General features: G+C 41.6%; 1 protein-coding gene and 1 pseudogene across 2 annotated transcripts in view; one reads left to right on the top strand and one right to left on the bottom strand.

Moving 5' to 3' along the window:
* Positions 1–227: 227 nt before the first annotated feature.
* LOC307057890 (small ribosomal subunit protein uS5-like) lies at positions 228–1,076 on the bottom strand (annotated as a pseudogene). Its single transcript has one exon. The product of its transcript is annotated as a small ribosomal subunit protein uS5-like (transcript).
* A 5,057-nt stretch (positions 1,077–6,133) lies between these two features.
* The window catches only part of ABCB1 (ATP binding cassette subfamily B member 1), a 106,662-nt gene continuing 91,651 nt past the window's right edge, over positions 6,134–21,144 (top strand). Inside the window, exons 1-3 of the mRNA XM_079711496.1 lie at positions 6,134–6,255; positions 6,818–6,891; positions 12,344–12,404. Of these exons, the coding sequence (XP_079567622.1) occupies positions 6,824–6,891; positions 12,344–12,404 (129 nt within the window). The 5' untranslated portion in view covers positions 6,134–6,255; positions 6,818–6,823. The remainder of the gene's footprint in view (positions 6,256–6,817; positions 6,892–12,343; positions 12,405–21,144) is intronic.

Raw genomic sequence — 21,144 nt, 5'->3', positions numbered from 1 at the left:
CTCCAGGGGCTTCCCTGGTGGCACAGTGGTTGAGAGTCTGCCTGCCAATGCAGGGGACACGGGTTCGTGCCCCGGTCTGGGAAGATCCCACATGCCACGTAGCGGCTGGGCCCGTGAGCCATGGCCGCTGAGCCTGCGCGTCCGGAGCCTGTGCTCCGCAAAGGGAGAGGCCACAACAGTGAGAGGCCTGCGTACTGCAAAAAAAAAAAAAAAAAAAAAAAAGAAAACTATGTGGTGGCTATAGCTGGAGCCTGGGTCCTCTGAACGGAAATTCTGGTGTGGGTCTTTACAAGATGGTCAGTGAATTCCTGATACGGAGACTTGGTAAACACTATCTCTCTCCAGAGATCAGGAGTGAGATAACTGTAGGTCTTGGAAATGGCATCAAAAATTTGCCCAGGGTGGTGGTGCAGCCCCTGGCAGAGGTGTAGTGGTCGTCAATTCTGGCCTGCATCAGTAGCTTCTTGGGCACAGGGGCTGAGATGATGTCAGTGCCCCTGGGGGCAGGGATGAAGCACACCAGCACAGAGCAACAGTGGCCAGTCACCTTGCAAGGGATGGTATGGGACTTGCCAATCTTGTTCCCTCAGTAGCCTGGCCGCATGGGGACAATGTGGAGCTTGGCCAAAATGATGACCCCACGGAGGGCAGTGGCTACTTCCTTAGAGCACTTGACACCCAAACCGACATGCCTGTTGTAATCCCCAGCGGAGTCAAATGTCTTGAACCTGGTCTTCTGGCCAGCACAGGTCTGCTTTTGCCAGGATTATCTTCAAGATTATCTTCAAGATAATCTTCAAGATTATCTTCAAACCTCATCCTTGAGGCATGCCCTCCAGGAAAAAGTCAATGATCTCAGATTCCTTGATAGGCACAGAGAGGAGATAGATCTCCTCCAGGGACTTGATCTTCATGTCCTTGACCAGGCGGCCCAGCTTGGTGACAGGAAGCCACTCCTTGTCCTGCGCCTTGCCTCCGTGAGGTCCGTGGCCTCCTCGGAAGCCACCGCTGTCTCCCATTCCAGGCCCTCTCACCCCACCTCCGGGCCCTTCCCCAGCACTGGCTTCATCCGCCATCTGCTGTTTTTAAGGAGGAGAAGAGCGAGGTCAATGCTACTTTGGATGGCAGACAGTTTCAAAGAAAATAAGGCAACTAGCCCGACAATGGTATTTATGATATCTCTGCCACAGGAAAAGCACTACATGAACTGCAGTACAAACAAAAAAAGGATAAAACACACAATCCCAGTCTATCTGGGCCAGAAGAACTTGTATAAATAAAATAATCTACAATCTCCCTGAAGGTAGAATATAATGTTTACACCATCTGTCACTACAATTTAGCACAGTTTTTGGCTTATGGCAGGCACTCACTAAATGTTTGTGGAACAAATATTGACTGAACTGAGGCCCAGAATTATGAAAAAATATCCCAGTAAGTATAAGCATAAATAAGTTTTAAAAATTTAAGCAGCATAAAAATAAGACCCAAAAGCCTTTATATAATTTTATACTTAGTCCACGTTTTTCTGAGTCAACCTGCTCATTCACTTTTTTCTATTCCCTTAAAACATGTTTACTGAGCATTTACTATGTGCCAGACACTGTTTCTAGGTTCTTCAAACAAAATAGCTTGACATTTGAGTAAAGACCTGAAGAAATGAAGAAATGAGTGATATGGTACCGCTAATTTAAGGGAGTCAAGACATGCAAAGGGGCTGCTTTCTAAGGGGTTTCACTGGAAATTAATGAGGCTCAAAGAGGAAGTGTCTACTCCAGCTCTTTATTATCAGGAGTGGCTGGCAGTAATGTGAGATAGGAGTCAATGTCTTTAAAGTCAAAGACTGTGGCTTGGGAGTAGCTAGAACTACTACAAACACCCGGAGGAAGAAGCATGCTTGGATGATCAAAGAACAGAAGGCTGATGAGACTGGAAGTGAATAACCCAGGAATGAGTAATAGGAGAGGAGGTCAGAGGTGAGAGGACCCAGGAATGAGTAATAGGAGAGGAGGTCAGAGGTGAGAGGGGACCGGGTCTTGAAGGGACTTATAGGCCATAGGAAGTACTTTGGATTTTACTCTCAGTGAGAGGGGAAACCATTGACTTGACCTACTCTTAGCAATAGACCCTGGGGAGGGAAGGTGGAGAGGGACTGTTAAAGAGGGTAAAGGTAGTGAATTGTGCATTTTTTGGATTTCTTGAGTTTCTTTTCCTCGATTTACATCTTTGTTTTTATGGAGCACATTTTTCTGTTTCTTCTGAATAAATAGCACACGGGAGATGAAAAAAAATAGGGGTAAAGGTAGAAATAGAGACCAATTTTGAAGTTCTTGCAATATTTGTGGTGACAGATGCTGGGGAAAGTGGCAATAAAGGTGCGAACTGATACTGTATTCACTCATTTTCTTTAGTATTTAAGTACTGTTTTTTCCCCCTCTTTTGCTCCTTTGAAAGTAACAGGGAATAAATAAATGTAGCTACATACATGAGTGCTAAGGAATGCCAAGGAAGGGCAAAAATAGACTGAGAAGGGGATTTTATTACTAATATATAGCAATTGTTGGGTGTTTAACATGTTTCAGGCACTGTACAAGCCTTTTAAATACACAAATCACTTAATCTTGCAATAACTCTATGAGGTACCACTACTATTTTCTTTTTACCAAAGAGGTAACTCAGGGACTGGAACGTTAAGTAACCTGTTCAAATGTACACAGCAAAAACAGCAGAAGTAGTACTTGAATGTAAGTCCAGGTTGTTTGTGGAGTCAGGTACCAAAAAAGAAAATTGCTGTAAATTAATTTAAAGATTTACATGTGGAAAAGCACAGAGTGAAAGAAAGAGCGAATCATCTGAGAGGTGAGTTGGGCTGAAATGGAGTGAACACCCATGGATGTGTTGGAGGCAAGGGAGAGAGTGTATGGAAGTGAGGTGAATGAAGATAGAGAGAGAGTGTGTGCTACAGTCCTTAAAAGCCAAGGGGAGGGCTTCCCTGGTGGCGCAGTGCTTGAGAGTCCGCCTGCCGATGCAGGGGACACGGGTTCGTGCCCCGGTCCGGGAAGATCCCACATGCTGCGGAGCGGCTGGGCCCGTGAGCCATGGCTGCTGAGCCTGCGCGTCCGGAGCCTGTGCTCCACAACGGGAGAGGCTGCAACAGTGAGAGGCCTGCGTACCGCAAAAAAAAAAAAAAAAAAAAAGGCGGTGTATGAGAGTGTACTATAGTAGTGTACCGTGGTGTAGGAGTGGTTAAGAGGGTATTTATGAGGGCTGGGAGCTGGACTGCTTTCAAGTCCTGGGTCAGCTGCTTACCAATTGTGTGACTTTGGGCACACAATGTCAACCTCAGTTTCCTTCACTGTAAAATGTTAGTAACAATAATAGTACATACGTCAGAGGATAATTGTGGGGATTAAATGAGTTAATCTCTTTCAAGTGCTTGGGAAAATTCCTAGTATACGGCCAGTGCTTACTCAACGTTAGTTATTATTATTCCCACAGGTACGTACAGAATAGACCGCAGCAGGGATGCAAATCTTGAGTGTTGGGAAAGTACAGACAAGTCGGTGAAAAACTACTTGCCAGTGGAGGGCAGGAAGGTACAGACTTACGGGGAAGCACACTTCAAAAAGGAAAAATAGCTGCTTGTGTGAAGGTGTGTGAGTCAAGACTTGCAAAGGGGCTGCTTTCTAAGGGCTTTCACCGGAAATTAATGAGGCTCATAGAGGAAGGGCCTAGTCCAGCTGTTTGATATTACCAGGAGCGGCTGGCAGTAATGTGAGACAGGAGTCAAAGCCTTTAAAGTCCAGGCCTGTGGCTTGGGAGTAGCTAGAACTGTCCACTGTTTTAGGTCCATTGTATTTTATGTCCATATCTTCATGTCGGTGGAGCAAAGCAACTAAAATATATACATAATATATATATATATAGTGGAAAGACAGAGCTTCACTAAAAATTCTCTGGGATATTATGATCCTTAAAGTATGTATGTCCTTGATAGAGATTTTCATTTGAAGCTCAAGCCTGTAGAAATAGTGCCATCAGCATAATATATGTAATACTTAAAAAAAATCCTGTTAGCCATAAAAAACAATGAAATAATGCCATTTGCAGCCACATGGATGGACCTAGAGATTATCATAGTAAGTGAAGTAAGTCAGACAGAGACAAATGTCATATCACTTTTATGTGGAGTCTAAAAAAGTGATACAAATGAACTTATTTACAAAACAGAAATAGACTCACAGACATAGAAAGCAAACTTATGCTTATCAAAGGGGAAGGGGGGAGAGATAAACTAGGAGTTTGGGATTAACATACACACTGTTATATATAAAATAAACAATGAAGACCTACTGTATAGCACAGGGAGGTATATTCTACATCTTGTAATAACCTATAATGGAAAAGAATCTGAAAAAGAATATATATATGTAACTGTAACGGAATCACTTTACTGTACACCTGAAACTAACACAACATTGTAAATCAACTATACTTGAATTTAAAAAAAAAATCCTGCATTGTTTTAGGGAGGATTTAGGGGGGATTTATTTTCAAGGGCACAAAATATATTACAAGATCACATAAACTAAAGGTGGGACAAGGTAAAACAGAACTGGAAACAAAGAGCAGAGGCATGAATCAGATTAAAAACACATGGGAGAAGGAGGAACTCTTCAAACTCTTCATTTGCCCCAGGTGGAACACAGGGTTAGTGTTACACCTTTAAATAGTTGGGCCAATGCTATACACACACATATACAATTAGAACACAGAGAAAATGAGTGGCTTGTTAGAGGGTCTAATTAACAGTTTGTAAAGAAAGAAACCTTATCGCATGGCTAAGAAAAAAATCAAGGCAAGGAAATTCTGGAACGAAGGATGGAAAGAAAATTATGGCTTTGAAGTATGAGTTACTTAAAGTACGGAAAATACACTATGCAGCAAAAAATAAAAGGATTTTCTTCTTTTACACTTTTTTTTTTTTTTTTTTTTTTTTTTGTGGTATGCGGGCCTCTCACTGTTGTGGCCTCTCCCGTTGCGGAGCACAGGCTCCGGATGCGCAGGCTCAGCAGCCATGGCTCACGGGCCCAGCCGCTCCGCGGCATATGGGATCCTCCCAGACCGGGGCACGAACCCGTATCCCCTGCATCGGCAGGCGGACTCTCAACCACTGCGCCACCAGGGAGGCCCTTCTCTTACACTTTTGCAGCGAGCTGAGAGTAACTCCTGTAACTTGGAGACCGCAGACTAAAGGTTACAACACCCATTTCCCCTGGGTTAATAAGTATGTAAACCTCCGATGTGAGTTAACGCTGCTTTATGAATTTGAATTGTGAAGACTGCACTTACTTTTCAACAACTTGAGGAAAAGAGAGGACCAGAAAAAACTGTAAATGGTAACAGTAAATATGGAAGTAAATTACCACTAACGTAATATGCTAAAATACACGATACTTTAAGAATCCGAATTAAAATATAAGTTTTAAAACGCCTTGAGAAAAACATGGGCATTCCCCTGATGACTACAATTCGAAAAGATTACATTCTTTTAATTACATTTCCACCCTGAAATGTCCGTTTCGACTTATATGTTTTTTTAAAAAATAATCTTCCTACTTCTATTTCTCTTCAAATAAAACATGAACAGATACACCTTAGACACTGTCTAACATACTGAAGAAAGACCTGCAGAAAAATTTCACCCGGCCTTTTTAAAGGCGCTGCTTGGAAGGGAATTTTAACTCGTTCTAACTACAGAATGGGCAGTAGTATCTACTCGAGCCACAAGGAGTGGATCGTATATTCACATTTATATCTATCTATCTCCACATACTTTGGTGGATATGGAGACTTGTTTGGAATTGTACAGACAGGACCCTATAAATGTGCAAGTCCTTGATGAGTCAGCTGATAAGCGTTCCTCTACTCGTCCTTTTGCTGAGGGGCAGCAGAAGCGAGCACATTCCTCCAGCAATTCCAACCTGTTTCGTAACTTGTCGAGCAATCTGCGTTCAATCGAGCGGTCCCGAGCGGCCCGGCTGATTGGCTGGGGAGCGGAGCACCAGGGTGTGGTCTGCACGCTCACTCCTCGCTCCCTTCGCCACGGGAAGCCCGGGTGCATTCGAGTAGCGGCTCCTCTAGGCTCGGCGGCGGTGGAGGCCGCTGCTCGCATCCGCCGCGACTTTCCGCTGGAGTCTGAATCTCTTCTTCCAAGATTCACGTTTTAGTGGACGTTCCAAGAGAAAGCCCGAGGTAGGGAAGCGCGAGGCTGGGGACTAGAGGGAGACGGTTCGCGGGAAGGCTGCGCTCTCCAATTTCTTGAGCTTGGTCCCTGTGGGAAGAGGGCTTCGGAGGAGAGGGAGGGGGAGATTCTACTTGGCAAGTCCAAGGGGACCAAGTGAGGTGAGACTTACTCTCAGTCGGGGAGCTCCTGGGGCACCCCAGCCCCTAGTTTTCGGTGCTAGCCACGCGTCCTGGAGTGTGCTGCCCTGAGTCCGCAGAGACAGCGCGGTGTCGGAAGCCGGGCTCTGAGCCCGCGGGCTGGTGGACGGCGAGGCGAACCACCGGGAGGCAGAGCCGCAGTGGAGGCGGGCGAAGTCCGGGCCGCGCCGCACCCCTGCAACTCTGCTCGCCTGCGGAGGCTGGATGCTGGGCGCGGAGGCAAGTTTCTGCGGGGACCATCGCACCTGCGAGCGGCTGGAGCATCAGGGCGAGCGCTCCGCCCTTCCGCTCCTCGTGCGGGACTCAAGTTCAGCCTCACCTCTGCCTCCTGCGGATCTTGGCGTTTGGCTAATCCGCTGTCGTTTCTCCTCAGGTCGCGATGGATCTTGAAGACGGCCGCAGTGGAAGAGCAGTGGGGGAGAGCTTCTTGAAAAGGGACAAGAAAAGGTAGTCTGTTTCATTTTCAAACTTTACATGGCTTGAGAGATTTGGGAAATTTGTTTCTAGCCTCCAGCTCTGAAATAAATGATCAGCTGCTGCTGCTGATGATGTTTATCTTAAATGCAAGCAGCTGCAGAAGTTCGCTGGCTGAGTTCAGCACAGCGTTTGCATGGTGAGCTTCTACCTCAGCTTTCTGGTCCCATACAGGCCAGTGCTCATTTTCGGTGTTTTGTAACCTGCTTTATAAGTGATGTTGGTCGCCGACGACCCTGAACCATGTGCTGCTTGTGTTCTGCTTTGTGGTCCTTTGTTCCTTCTGGTAAAACAGTCACATAAACATTGCATGTTTGTGGCGTGGCAGATAGGACAGAAGGCCACAACTGCATTTAAGCATTTTTTAAATTTTAAGGCGATGAATAGCTGACCCTTGTAGAAGAAATTGTGAGAGGAGTGTACTACCAAAGAAGTTACTAGAATGGTGTGAAATTACCCTGATTATATATAGACTTGGTACTGTAACCACATAGGGAAAATAACTATCTTAAGTGAATTTTGATCACAGTGCAGTGTCTGTACATGAAATTTAAAATTTTGCTCAATAAGCTTTTTGTTAGTAATAAATTTTAAAATAAAACAATTTAGTAAATATGTGAATATTATTAGAAACCAAGCTTTTCAGTGTAAGAGAAAAGAAATACAAATGTGGTCATTAAATAAGCTTTTTAAAAACAATGTTAAATTTGAATTAGAAACGTCAGTGTGATTTCATGATTTTTTTAAATAGTTCAGTTTCTGTCCACTGAAAGGGATAGTGGCAAATTGCACACAGTGTCAGATCTTGGTTTCTCAGTATCGTTCATTACAAAAAGAATCTGCGCCCCATAGAGAAAGGGCTAATACCAATTGAGCCTGAGCCTGGAGTAGCTTTGTGGTACCTGAAAACAGTTAGTAGAGTTCAGGGCAGTTGTCAAAAAGGACACAGGAGCTGGCTTGAAGGGGCTTCCACTGGCCGAATCTGGGACAGTTTGAGCGTCAAAAAGAATAATGACTGTACTCGATTGTGAAATACTGAATAAATGAATTTTTAATAAAATTCTGAGAGGAGGAGGAAAACTAAGGGTGAGACAAGTAGAGAGAGAGAGAGAGAAAAAAAAACTTCTTTACAGAAAAATGCCAGCTATCATGTTGAAACCTGCATTGTTATAATTGAATCGGGCAAGGATTGTTAATAGATCCTAAAGCACTCAGAGAAAGGCTGAATCTAAGAATTAGCCACAATTCTTAATTGGAAAAAGGAAAGTGTGGTTTTCCAGTGGAGAGATTTTGCGGTTAGGAACCTTAACCAAGTGATCAGACCTGGCCTGGCTTATGGTGGAATAGACTTCAGTGACACGGCACCACCACGAAGTATGTTTGCAAATCATCCAGTGAATCCAATCAAGCTTCCAGACTAATGCTGTCCAATAGTAATACAATGTGAACCACATTTGTAATTATTAAGTTTCTAATAGCAACATTTAAAAAGTAAAAAGAAACAGGTGAAATTAACTTTGAAAATATATTTTAGGGATCCAAGTATATACAAAATATTATCATTTATACATGTAATCAGAATTATTAACAAGAGAGTTTACATTCTCTTTTTCATACTAAGTCCTCAAATCTGGGTATTTCATACTTACTGCACGTCTCAATTTGGACTAAGTTTGAAACAGACATATCCAAGATGTGGGACATTTTATAAGACATCTGTTTTTGTTCCTATAAAAAGTCAGTGTTTGGCGGGGGTAGGTGGGGAGGAGGACTTCTAGATTTAAAAGAGAGACTAAAGAGACAAAACCACCAAATGTGATGTGTGAACCTTTATTACATCAGTTCCAAAAAAGGAAAAGCCTATAGAAAACATTCTTGGAAATTTTGAACGTGGATTGGGTATTAGATGATATCAAATTGCTGTTAATTTTATTATATGTGATAATGGTAGGAAAACATGTGAAGTGCCATGATGTTTGCAGCTTACTTTCAAATAGTTCAGCAAAATTTTAACAGTTATAATATATATTTTGTTATGCAAATAAAGAAAACATGGTCAAAATGTTCACAGTTGTTGAATCTAGGTGAATTTTTTATGGGTAGTCTTATTACTGTTTTGATTTTTTTTGTTTATTTGAAAATTTGCATAATAAAAAATTCCCAAATAAACAAAAAGAAAATAGATTACAAAGAGTGGAAGGTAGATATTTCCTGTTTTGTTTTTGACTTTTAAACTTAGTACCTTAAACAACTATGTATTTTTGACACAAACACTTAGGGATATTGGAGTAAGAAGTATTAAGGATATGTGGAAGGAAATGATAAAGACATTGGACAGGTTGGTGGTTTCCAGAGGTGGAGGAAAGGGAGGCAAAATGGGTGAAGGGAGTCAGAAGGTACAAATTTCCAGTTATAAAATAAGTCATGGGGACATAATGTAAAGCGTGGCAACTATAGTTAATAATACTATATTGCATATTTGAAAGTTGCTAAGAGAGAAAATCTTAAAAGTTCTCATCACAAGGAAAAATATTCTATGACTGTATGATGACAGATGTTAACTAGACTTATTGTGATCATTTCACAATATATGCAAATATCAAATCATTCTGTTGTACGCCTGAAACTAATACAATGTTGCATGTCAGTTATACCTCCATTTTTGAAAAAGATGTTCAATAAATATTTGTGGGACATTTACTTATATTTATTCTTCAAAAAGTAAAACAGAGGGCTTTCCCTGGTGGCTCAGTGGTTGAGAGTTCGCCTGCCGATGCAGGGGACACGGGTTCGTGCCCCGGTCCAGGAAAATCCCACATGCCGCGGAGCGGCTGGGCCCGTGAGCCATGGCCACTGAGCCTGCGGGCCCGGAACCTGTGCTCCGCAACGGGAGAGGCCGCAACAGTGAGAGGCCCGCGTACAGCAAAAAAAATAAAATAAAATAAATAAAATAAAAAATAAAATAAAATAGAGTCCATATTTTGAAAAACAGAAAAAAGATTCGTTTGAGCCTGCGCATACCTTCATTTTATTGTTGATTCTTATCATGGTCTATAGACTTTTTTTTTTCAAACTAGAAATTGTTTTTTTTTTGGTTAAGTAGCTCTTATTAAATTGTGCTCACCATTACTGATTTTAATCTGTTCTTAATAAAACTATATATTTATATATATATAGTTTATTGAGTTTTGAGCAGTTTTATTGAGATATAATTGACCTACAACACCATGTAAGTTTAATGTGTACAGCATATGGTTTGGCTTATAAATATTGTGAAATATTCCCACAACAAATTTAGCTAACCTCCATCATCTCATATAGATAAAAGAAAAAGAAAAATTTTTTCTTCTTGTGATGAGAACGTTTAGGATCTACTCTCTTAACTTTTATATATATGTGTATATATATATATATATATCATACAGCAGTGTGAACTGTAATCGTCTTCTTGTACATTACATCTACAGCACTTTTTTATTTTATAACTGGAAGTTTGTATCTTTGGACCAGCTGCCTCTCATTCCCTCTCCCCCCTCTCTAATAACCACAAATCTTATTTCTTTGAGTTTTTTTAAAACTGTATTTGAAATTATAAAGAAGCACGTGGCTTTGCTAATAGGTATAATGCTTGGGTAGTAGTACCATTTGGCATATTTGTATTTGTTAAGATCCTTTATTAAAATGAGGCTTGATAAGCGACTTTTGCCATTTGTCAGCACTGTGTTTGAGCGGATGGGGATAAATGAGTCTTCTAGGAGGGGTGAGAGTCAGTTTATATGTGCATTTCCTTGCAATGCAGCGTCTTAGAATTCTGAGGTTGCACCAGATAGCCTGGTGATTGGGAGTTAGACTTTGCAGTTTCAATCTTGGCTTTCTTCTAGCTGTGTGACCTTGGACAAATTAGTTAACTCTTCTCACCTGCAGTTCTCTTGTCTTTAAAGGAAGGACAAAAATGTGCCTGCCTCACAGAGATTAAGATTAAATGAGGTCCTGTATGGGAAGTGTTTACTTAGCCAGTGTCTGGAACATTATAAATTCTTCAGAGTAGCTGCAGTTTTAGAGAACGAAAAAATAAATAAAAAGCTTAGAGCTAAAACTGAATTATGTATGACTATTTTTTTTCCTCTCATCCTGATTCCAGGGATACTGAAACCACGCCTTTACTGGGAATAGGGTGGAACCAAATCTGAAGAGTTATGTTTGTGTATTTTGTGTGTTTTTATGTCTGTTGAACATTACTCCAAAGCCAAATATGGGGTAGACGCTGGATTTTTTTTTTCTTTAGAAGTTGCTTCAACTCTTTGACTTTGCTTAGCGTAAAGAACAAAGACAAAGATGAATTTACTTTTTGAACTTGAAAAGCTGTGTAAAAATAATGTAATTCTTCCCTGAAATAGTCTTTCTTTTATAAATATGAAAATGTAGATGCTGAGGCTAGTTTTGGTTGGTTTGCTTTCAGATGCTAGGTGGCAGTTACATAGAATAGAAAACTAGTTACAGAGTTTTGAATCTGCGCTCAAAATACTTGACCTTCCTATCTCTGCCTGAGGACCGCTTTTTTGCAGTTTACAAACCATCTTTTTTTTTTTTTTTTTTTTTTTTTTGCGGTACGCGGGCCTCTCACTGTTGTGGCCTCTCCCATTGCGGAGCACAGGCTCCGGACGCACAGGCCCAGCGACCATGGCTCACGGGCCCAGCCGCTCCACGGCACGTGGGATCTCCCTGGACCGGGGCACGAACCCGCGTCCCCTGCATCGCCAGGCGGACCTTCAACCACTGCGCCACCAGGGAAGCCCACAAACCATCTTTTTTGATGGTAGTTTTTCTAGGTTGCGTTTATTGCCTTAATGGTCCATTTAGGGCTCCAGACATCTTTTCAGAATTAGATTTACTCAAGGAAAGTGATTTAATTCCCTTTCTCAGGGTAATTTATGCTCTGCATCTGTTTGCCACTCCTCTCCACTAGGTAAAGGGAATGATTAAGGATAATATTTAGGTATGTAGACTAGCTATCTGCTGCTAGAATTACGAAGGTGATAATTAAGGGAATTAAGTCTGGAGAGCACGAATGATTTTCTAATTAGAAGAAAAACAGGAAGCTCTCTTTTTTTAGTATTATTTATTCTAATTGCAAAAGTCTTGTGTCTCTGTGTATTCACCATAGAAAATTAGGAAATAGCAAAGGCACAAGGAAGAAAATATTTTGGTAGAAATCTCAACACCCAGTGATAACTACCTGTATAGATTTCTAAGGTATATGTAAACATACTTAAACTTCATAAATGGGATCATATTATAACCTGTTCTTTTAATAACATTGTAGACATGTTTCTTTGTCCTATTTGTTATTAAGTATAAGCTCTATGTTAATTGGGTAATTAAAGATTTATATAGTTTTTAAAGTTTTATGTAATTCTATTGCTAGGTTTTTCAGTAAAAAAGATGAGAAGAAAGAAAAGAAACCAACTGTCAGTACTTTTGCAGTGGTGAGTTTGAATGTATTCACTATTCAAAGTGCTTTGGAAATTTGACTTCTCCTGATCTAGAAAAGAGATATTTCATCTGGTATAATACTTTCTTGGAGAAAAATTTGTTTGTATTTGTTAATGGAGAGGTAAAATGAATTCGTTTAATTTAGTTTGTTTTCAGGGGAATGCCAGTCATAACTTGCTGTGTACAATAAGCCTCCAGACTCACCCTTCCTAGCCTGGATTTCAATATTCTCCTAGTTAGTTACGTAGCCAGTGATATGTTACCTGTGCGAGCACTTCTCCCAGTGATGGTCTCAGCCATCTAGATAGAAGACACCAGCCACGTGGAGTGTGGATCAAAGAAAAAACGGGGTGCCCTGTCGACAAGGGCTCTAATCCTGGCAGGTTTGAGGTCAGAGTCCCAGACACTCATATAATAGAAGTTAGCAATGGATTATTTATTCCTATGAATTAGTACATGTCATTATTCTTTTGTGCTGAATAACTGAAAATCTGGAATTTGAAAACCTTAATATAATTAATTCTTTATCTTATTTTCTGGTTTCACTGGTAGCTGCTTAGAAGCTTTTCTTTAATCAGATTTGGATTAAGACAGGCTGGTTGATTGTCTCTCTCTACCTGGATCCTTTTTTTTTTTTTTTTTCCCCCTGAGAATACAGATTTAGGTGAACTGTGCAAGTAGAACCTGGAAGACTGCTGAACCAATTAAGTCTTGTAGCGCACACTTTATAATTCAGGCCTAACACACCAGACAATTCTAAAATGTGTGTGTGTGTGGTGTTGGGGGGGGTAGTCCATCTTATAAAATGAATATTAGTAAATTGAACAAAAAAATGCTTATAGGCAGGAAAAAAGTGTTGCCTTTTACACTGAGCACTCTGGTTATCTTATAAGAACTTCATCTTCCTGCACTGCAATTGCTCTTGCTAAAGTTCCACCTTTGACTCTGTTTCCACTCTCTTTGGAATTTTGGGGAAATGAGGCTATGCACTTGGGTCATTCTCAGAAAGACTACTTGAATAATCAAGTGACAGTTTTTATTTGTTTTAGATTTCATTCTTATATTCTTGTACTAAAAGAAGCTTTGATGTTAACATAGGGTTTATTGCCAAGACTTAGTTTCCGTTCTATCACTTGGAGACCAAAATATTTCTGTCTTTTGTAATTTTGTTTTATAAGTAACTTAAATTTAAAAAATTAGTCTTATGTTTTGGAAAATTTAACAGACCTAATATATAGAAGTAATACTATCAATACAATTGAGCCCACAAAAGAATAAACATGTGGAGTTTGAAGGCTAATAATTATAACATAAATACAGCTCTTTATGCCATGTGTTGCACTAAGTACTTCCTATATGAACGCATTTAATCTTTACAACTCCCTTGAAGATAGATACTATTATTATTCTAATTTTTACAGATAAAGAAAGTGAGGTGAGACTTACTAACTTGCCCAAGAATCCTAAGCAGGGCCAAGATTCAGACCTAGGAAATTCATGTTGTAAATCACAGTGCTCAGGATGGCATAGAAGGAATATATTCTAAGTCTTTTGAGGAAAAGCTGTACTATTTAAGTGGCTTTTCCTCATGCCTTTTTCTTGAAGAGCTGACATAGTTAACTGTGAACTTGAGTATAAAACCCATATAGACAGGGACGTATTAAGAACATTTAACAGTAAAATGCTGATGCTGTTGGCATTGCTGATTAATAAAAATTTCCAGCTAAGACAAAAACTGATATGTGTTGGGGGTTTCCAAGAACCCCAGGTTTGATGATTCACTTGGAGGACTCACAGGACTCAGCATGTTGCCATACTCGTGGCTAAGATTTACAGCAAAGTCAGCAATGGGCAAAGGAAAGAGGGATAGGTCCAAGAGAAGCCCCCAGTGTCTTGTCCCAGTGGAGTCAACTTTATTCCCCCAGCAATGAGTTGTGACGACACGTGTGAAATGCCGTCTGTCAGGGAAGCTCATTAGAGACTCGGTGCCCAAGGGTTTTTGACTGGGGGCTGATCGTGTAGCGCAGCGTGTACCAAAATTCCAGACTCACAGAAGGAAGGCAGACCTTCAGCATAAAGCACATTGTTTGTACAAATAATTTGGCCACTTTTATCAGTTAGGGTGATGGTTACTCTCCCCAAAATCCAAATTCTAGCTGCCAGCCAAGGGCTAACCTTGAATGCAGTCTCAGGCTTGCAACGTTCACTGTTTTCTGTACACCATCCCTGTTAACTTTTTTCTAGTAGAAGACTTTTTGGCAGTCTTGAGAAAATGATGAAAAAGAGGTAAGGAATACATTCAGATTTTTCTACTGGCCTTTATTTTATTTCTGTCAGGCTTTGTTTCAACATTTACAGAAACACAAAAGTAGGATAAAATCTAAAGCAAGTGAGGAAACGGGACAACTGGAAATTAGGGCGGGAACAGTACAAGTTGGGCTACACTTCTTACACAGAGCGCTCCTTAAAGATTAAACACTCTTGCTGCAGATTCAACTCTGATCTTTCTACTTTATGTATCTTATTGAAGCATTAATTTTTTTTCTAAATAGAGAATAGGTGGCAATGTTAAGTGCTTCCTCTGTGCCAGGCATCTGTTAAGCACCCATGTGTATTATTTAACTTCATCCTCACAGTGACCCTGTGATGTAGGAACTTGTGTTATTCTTATGGTCCAGATGATGAAACAGACTCGAGAGGTTTAAGCGATGTATTCAGTCACACAGTCACATAGCTAGTAAGGGGAAAGGCCCAGAATTTTGCCAAGATCTGCTACGCTACGTCCAGAGCTTTTAACAACTTTAATTATTTATGATAGTATATGGTTGGTTAAAATTTTATTTGCCTGGAATTGAAGGGTTCTTTGTTGACGCTGTTATCTTCTGGCCACTTGGTCATTCTTCATTGGAGACTTTACCACCTTGTTCAGTGTCTCCCTCTCCACCCCTGATACTCCTACTATCTTGGGTGACTTCTATGGTGTTATAAGGGTAACCACTCTTTGACCTTCACAACGGCAGTCATTTTTCCCTCCCCTTTATTCCAGCCACCCACTCACATCCTGGATTTTGCTGTTACTTGAAACTGTTCTACCTCCAAAGTACCATTTTGAAGCAGCCAGATTGAATTAGCCAGCCATCTCCTCTCTCTTCAGTCTGCTCACTGTTTTCCTTGGATCTTGAGTCCCCTGACCCATCAGTTTCCCAGTCAGCCCCTTCCTGTTTCCATTCCCTTTCTTATCAGTTTAGAGCAATGGTCATCACTTTAGTGGTACTCTTGCCCGAACTATAAACTTCCTTTCACCTGTCACTTGTCATGCCCAGCCCAGGCAAAATCAGCCATCTGCTTTCTTGGTGCCTGAACCCCGACATCTGATTGGTGCTGGAGAAAAATCTCACAATAGGCTCTATCCCACACAGAAATCCTATTCCTCCTCTTCTCGCTGAGTATATTAAAACTCTACTCAGATTTCCCACTTCTCCCCACCTAACCCCAACTCTTGGTGGATGACCTCTTTTTTTATTTCACAAACCAAATGGAAGCCACCTGACAGAAGTTCCTCAGCTCTTCTCTCCCAGTCTAACAAACATACCTGTACCTGGATCAGTTGCTTCCTCCTTCCCTCCTATTATAACAGGAAGCATTTAGTTCTTAAATCTAATCACCCACTTGTACACTGTATTTTGGCTCCTATATCCTCTGCCTTCTCAAGGACCTTAGGTTATTATTATCCTTTCTCTTCTGTATCCTCAATCCCTCCCTCAACTGGGTCTTTCCAATTGGTATTTTCATGTCACCTGTCTTTAATGTCACTGATGCCCTCCTTAAAGCCATCTCCTCTAGCTTGCTTCACAAATAGGAGCTGCCTTTGCTCTCTGTTTCACCTCCAAATCACTTCTTAATATTATAATTTGGCTTCTATCTCCAACACTCACCAAATTCAGTGGACAGTCTATCCTGACCTTTAAGTAGCACCTGACACTGTGTACCGTATTCATTCCTCTTGCTTGCATCTGTGATGCCACAGTCTGCTCATTTTCCTCCCAGTTCTTTGGGTCTTTTCTTGTGTCATCTTTGCCTGTGAATTTAGAGTTCTCAACCCCTAATCCCAGGGGCCAGTGATAGTGTTGGCAGTTCTCTAGTTTCACATGACCATTTCCAAATTGTTTTCATGCAAAACTCCATCCCTGTTTGAGTTTGGTTCTGGACAATTATAATATCTTCTATCCATTTTCAGTGATACCCTCTACTAATTTCTAGTTACTTTTGCTCCTCCATTGAGGACCTTGGCGTTTGATTGCTTCTACTTCGTTCGCCTATGCTCTCATCATTCTTTTATTTTGGTAACCTTATTAATGTCTCCTAAGCTCCACATTCTTTGACCTCTTCAGTTCCAACAACCTTCATCCCTTCCTTTAGTAAATTACTGTGGACAAAGACCTTTGGTTTATCATCTGGGTGGACTCTCACCTCTAATGCTGTAAACTCAAATGGATGTCTTCCACCCCTGCTTATGATCCTTCTTGCTTGGCTATTGTTCCTTAGTATCCATTTTTTGACATTGTGTATTCATTTTCTACTCCTGTCGGAACAAAATACCACTAACTTAGTGGCTTAAAACAACACAAATGTATTGCCTTATAGTTCTGGGGCCCAGAGTCTCACTGGGCTAAAGTCAGGGTACCAGCAGGGCTGGAGGCTCTAAGAGAGAATCTGTTTCCTTCCGTGCTCAGCTTCTACAGGCTTCCAGCCTTCTTGTACTCATGGCCCCTTCCTTACTTCACTCCACCCTCTTGCTTAGTATTTCTCCTACTACTGACTGATCCCCCTGGCTCCCTCTGATAAGGACCCTTATGATGACATTGGGCCCACTTGGGTAATCCAGGATGCTTTGCTCATCTCAATATCCTTCATGTCTGCAGAGTCATTTTTGCCATGTGAGGACACATATTCACAGGTCGTTGGGATTAGGACGTGCACATGCTTGGAAGCCGGAGCATTTTTCTGCCCTCCTACACCTGGTCAAGACTTCACTCTCCCAACCACTCTCTTCCCTCCTAGTCCCCCCTCGTCCATGTTTGCGCTTCTAAAACTTATTCTACCCACAATAGCCACATCAGATCACCTCCATTCCATCCTTCAAACCCTCGAATGCCTTTCCTTTACACTTAGATGGGAAGTTGAAAGTAAAACCAAAATTCCTCCTCTGGCTGTAAAATACCCTCCATAATCTGACCTCTGTGTCATCTCTGATTTCACGGCAGGCAGATCTCCTTCACCCTCTTCTTGCCACTGTGGTAATTATGTTTGATCCTTGAAACACACTGAGCTTGTATTCACCCCAGGACCTTTGCATTTGTTCTTTCTGCCTGGAACCTCTGTACCCAGATTATCACATGGCTTTTTCCTTCCTGTCACTGAGGACTCAGCTCAGATGTTGCCTTTTCATAGAGACTTTCCCCGCCCAGCCAGTCTGAGCCCGCTGGCGCTTCCTGTCACTGTGGCGCATCGCCCTGTGTGATATGTCTTCTGAGTACTTAACCACTATCTGATTTCTTGTTTATGTTTGTCTTCTTTCTGAATCGAAGCTCCATGAGGGCAGGTGGTTTTGTGTGATTCCTTCCTTGCTGTGCTCCAAGTGCCTAGAACAGTGCCTGGAACTTTAATAGGTACTTAGATATTGAATGAATGTTGAATGCGTCTATTCCCTCTTGTACTATTTGCATACTAGTAAAATGTAATGTAAGTTTTATGAGGACAGGTAACTTGTCTTACTCAAGCTACCTGTCCTCATAAAGCTTGTCTTACTTGTTGCCAGTACCTAGAACCAAGCTTGATCCCTATTTGGTGCTTAATAAATCTTTTTTTTTTTTTTGCGGTACGCGGGCCTCTCACCGTTGTGGCCTCTCCCGTTGCGGAGCACAGGCTCCGGATGCGCAGGCTCAGCGGCCATGGCTCACGGGCCCAGCCGCTCCGCAGCATATGGGATCCTCCTGGACCGGGGCACGAACCTGTGTCCCCTGCATCGGCAGGCGGACTCTCAACCACTGCGCCACCAGGGAAGCCCAATAAATACCTTTTGAATGTTGAATGAATGAATGAATGAATGAATGAATTCGCTGACTTCTGCCTCCACCCAGGCACCATAGTAAGATCATGTATGCCCTCTTGCCTGCTGAAGATTACCTAAACCACTCCCCTGCCGGCACCTTCTACTTCTTTGCCTTGGGAAGTCCAACCCTTGGCTTTCAGTGTTGAGGATCCTTCCTCCTGTGTGGTTCTGATTCACCCCCTCTCTTCCCTGTCAACATCTGACCAAACATTTTCCATTTCCTTGTACTTAAAGGGCTGTGATTATAATGAAACTCCTGTTCTACATTTCACCTGATGTGTTACAACATTTTTTTTGTCTACCTGCTCCCTCACTGTAAGCTCCTGAAAAGTTTTATTAACTTTTATGTTTCTAAAACCGATAACAGTACCTGCTTGTGTTGTATGTTATTATATCCAATGCCTAATAAGGTTTCTTTTATTAAGTATCGTTTTTAGCCTCATTACAGCTATGTGAAGCTTTCTGTGTATATGAGTATTTTCCTCATTTTATAAATGTAGAAACTGAAGCTCAAGGTTATTAAGAGATTTTTTTTCCCCCAAAGTCTCCTTCCTAGTATATAACAGAGGTGGGACATTGCACTGAGGCTTTTGTCCTTCTCAGCATTATGTTACCACTTTCCTCAAAGCTTCTTGCCACTTTCCCTCCAGAAATCAATCTTGCCTCACCTCACAAATAAATATGAGCTTTGAACTGTCTCAACTTTGTCCTCATTCTCAGACACTTGTTTGTATCTGTGCTCACTTTTAGCTCATTTCTTCTAGCCTGAGATGAAGAGACATACCTTTGCCTGTTGGAGAACCATCCTGCCCTTACAAACTTGTATTTTGATTTTTCAAACGTATAGAAAGGTGCAGTAGTAAAATTCATACTCATATAACCATTATCTATAACTAATAATGGTTAACATTTTGCCACACATTTCACCTGGAATTAGAGATTTCATGATGTTTTGTACGTAACGACCCCTGTTTATATCTCTTAAAAATTTTCCTACCAAACAGTTTCCTCTAAAACATAATACAATGATCATATTTAACAAAATGAACAGTAATTCCATAATACTGTCTAGTAGTCAGTTATATTCACATTTTTCCAGTTAGCTCCCCCAAATGTCTCTTACAGTTGATTTGTTCAAAACAGGATCCAGTCAGGGATGATATTTGAATACTGTGTCTCCTGAGTCTAGGTAGAACACTTTTCTCCTTTTTTGGGGGGAGGGGGGGCTGCACTGCACTGCTTGTGGAATTTTAGTTCCCTGACCAGGGATCTAATCTGGGCCCTTGGCATTGAGAGCATGGAGTCCTAACCACTGGACTGCCAGGGGAATTCCAAAGTTTTCTCCTCTTTTTAAATGACATTGACCTGTGAAACGATGGTACCGATAGTCCTATAGAATGCTTCACTTTCTGGACGATTTTTATTACTTCCTTACGGTGTCATTTAACTTGTTATTCCATGCCTTGCATTTCTTATATGCTAAAAGTTAAGTCTAAAGGTTTTAATACACTCATGTTAAATATTTTTGGTAAGAAATTGTATAGGGGATGCTGTGTACTTCATGTCTCATCACACCTGGAAACATCAACTGTCAGGGTATTCTACTTTTCTATGATACCAAGTGTGATCACTTGGTGAAGGTGATGACAGCTTGGATCCCTCGACTGTAGAAGGATCTCTACCCCTTTGCAGCTATGTGGGGTCTTGGGGCCTCAGGGGATAGCTTGTTTCTGCTAATAATTATCGTGCCCATTGATGGTCCCTCACCCCAGGTGCTCGAAATAACTATTTCTCTTATTTTCTAGGACGTTAGTCCATCTCAGTTTCCTTCCTGTGTTTTCACTGATGGTCTCTTTGACTGATTTGCCTATAAATGTGTATATGATTTCATGAAATAGTTCTCCCTTGACATTATATCCCCCTCTAGTAACCATTCTCTCTCTTGCTTTTGTCCCAAGATCATGAAAAGGACAGTCACCATGCTATCTACTTTACTTCGTCTCCAAATTGTTCTTAATCCCACTCATTAGTTCTTGCTAAATGATCTTGTCCACACCCATGACTTCTGCTACATACGCTAGTGTCACAAAAGTACTCCTCAAACTGAATTTTCTCCACGTATTCCCTGGATGGGCATGAAACGGGACCAAATGAGATTTCTCTGCCCCTTCTCTGTCCCCTTCCCCCCATATCTTTGCCTATCCTGGTTTGCCCTGTCTCAGTGAAGGGTACTTCTTGGTCAGTTAGCTTTTTTTTTTTTTTTTTTTTTTGCAGTACACGGGCCTCTCACTGTTGTGGCCTCTCCCGTCGCGGAGCACAGGCTCCGGACGCGCAGGCTCAGCGGCCATGGCTCACGGGCCCAGCCGCTCCGCATTATGTGGGATCTTCCCGGACCAGGGTACGAACCCGTATCCCCTGCATCGGCAGGCGGACTCTCAACCACTGCACCACCAGGGAAGCCCCTCAGTTAGCTTTTTCCTGCTGCTTCTACACCTCACACCCCAAGCTTGGGAGACCCCAGTCTTCTCTGGGCACACTGTGATCATTCTTGCCTCAACTTACCGTCCTTTCTGGTTGGAATGCCTTCCTCCTTGCTTTTAAGCCCTTGCTAAACTGTTAAA

This window comes from Hyperoodon ampullatus, assembly GCF_949752795.1.
Source record: "Hyperoodon ampullatus genome assembly, chromosome: 9".
NCBI lineage: Eukaryota > Metazoa > Chordata > Mammalia > Artiodactyla > Ziphiidae > Hyperoodon > Hyperoodon ampullatus.
This window is presented reverse-complemented; position numbering and strand designations above follow the sequence as displayed.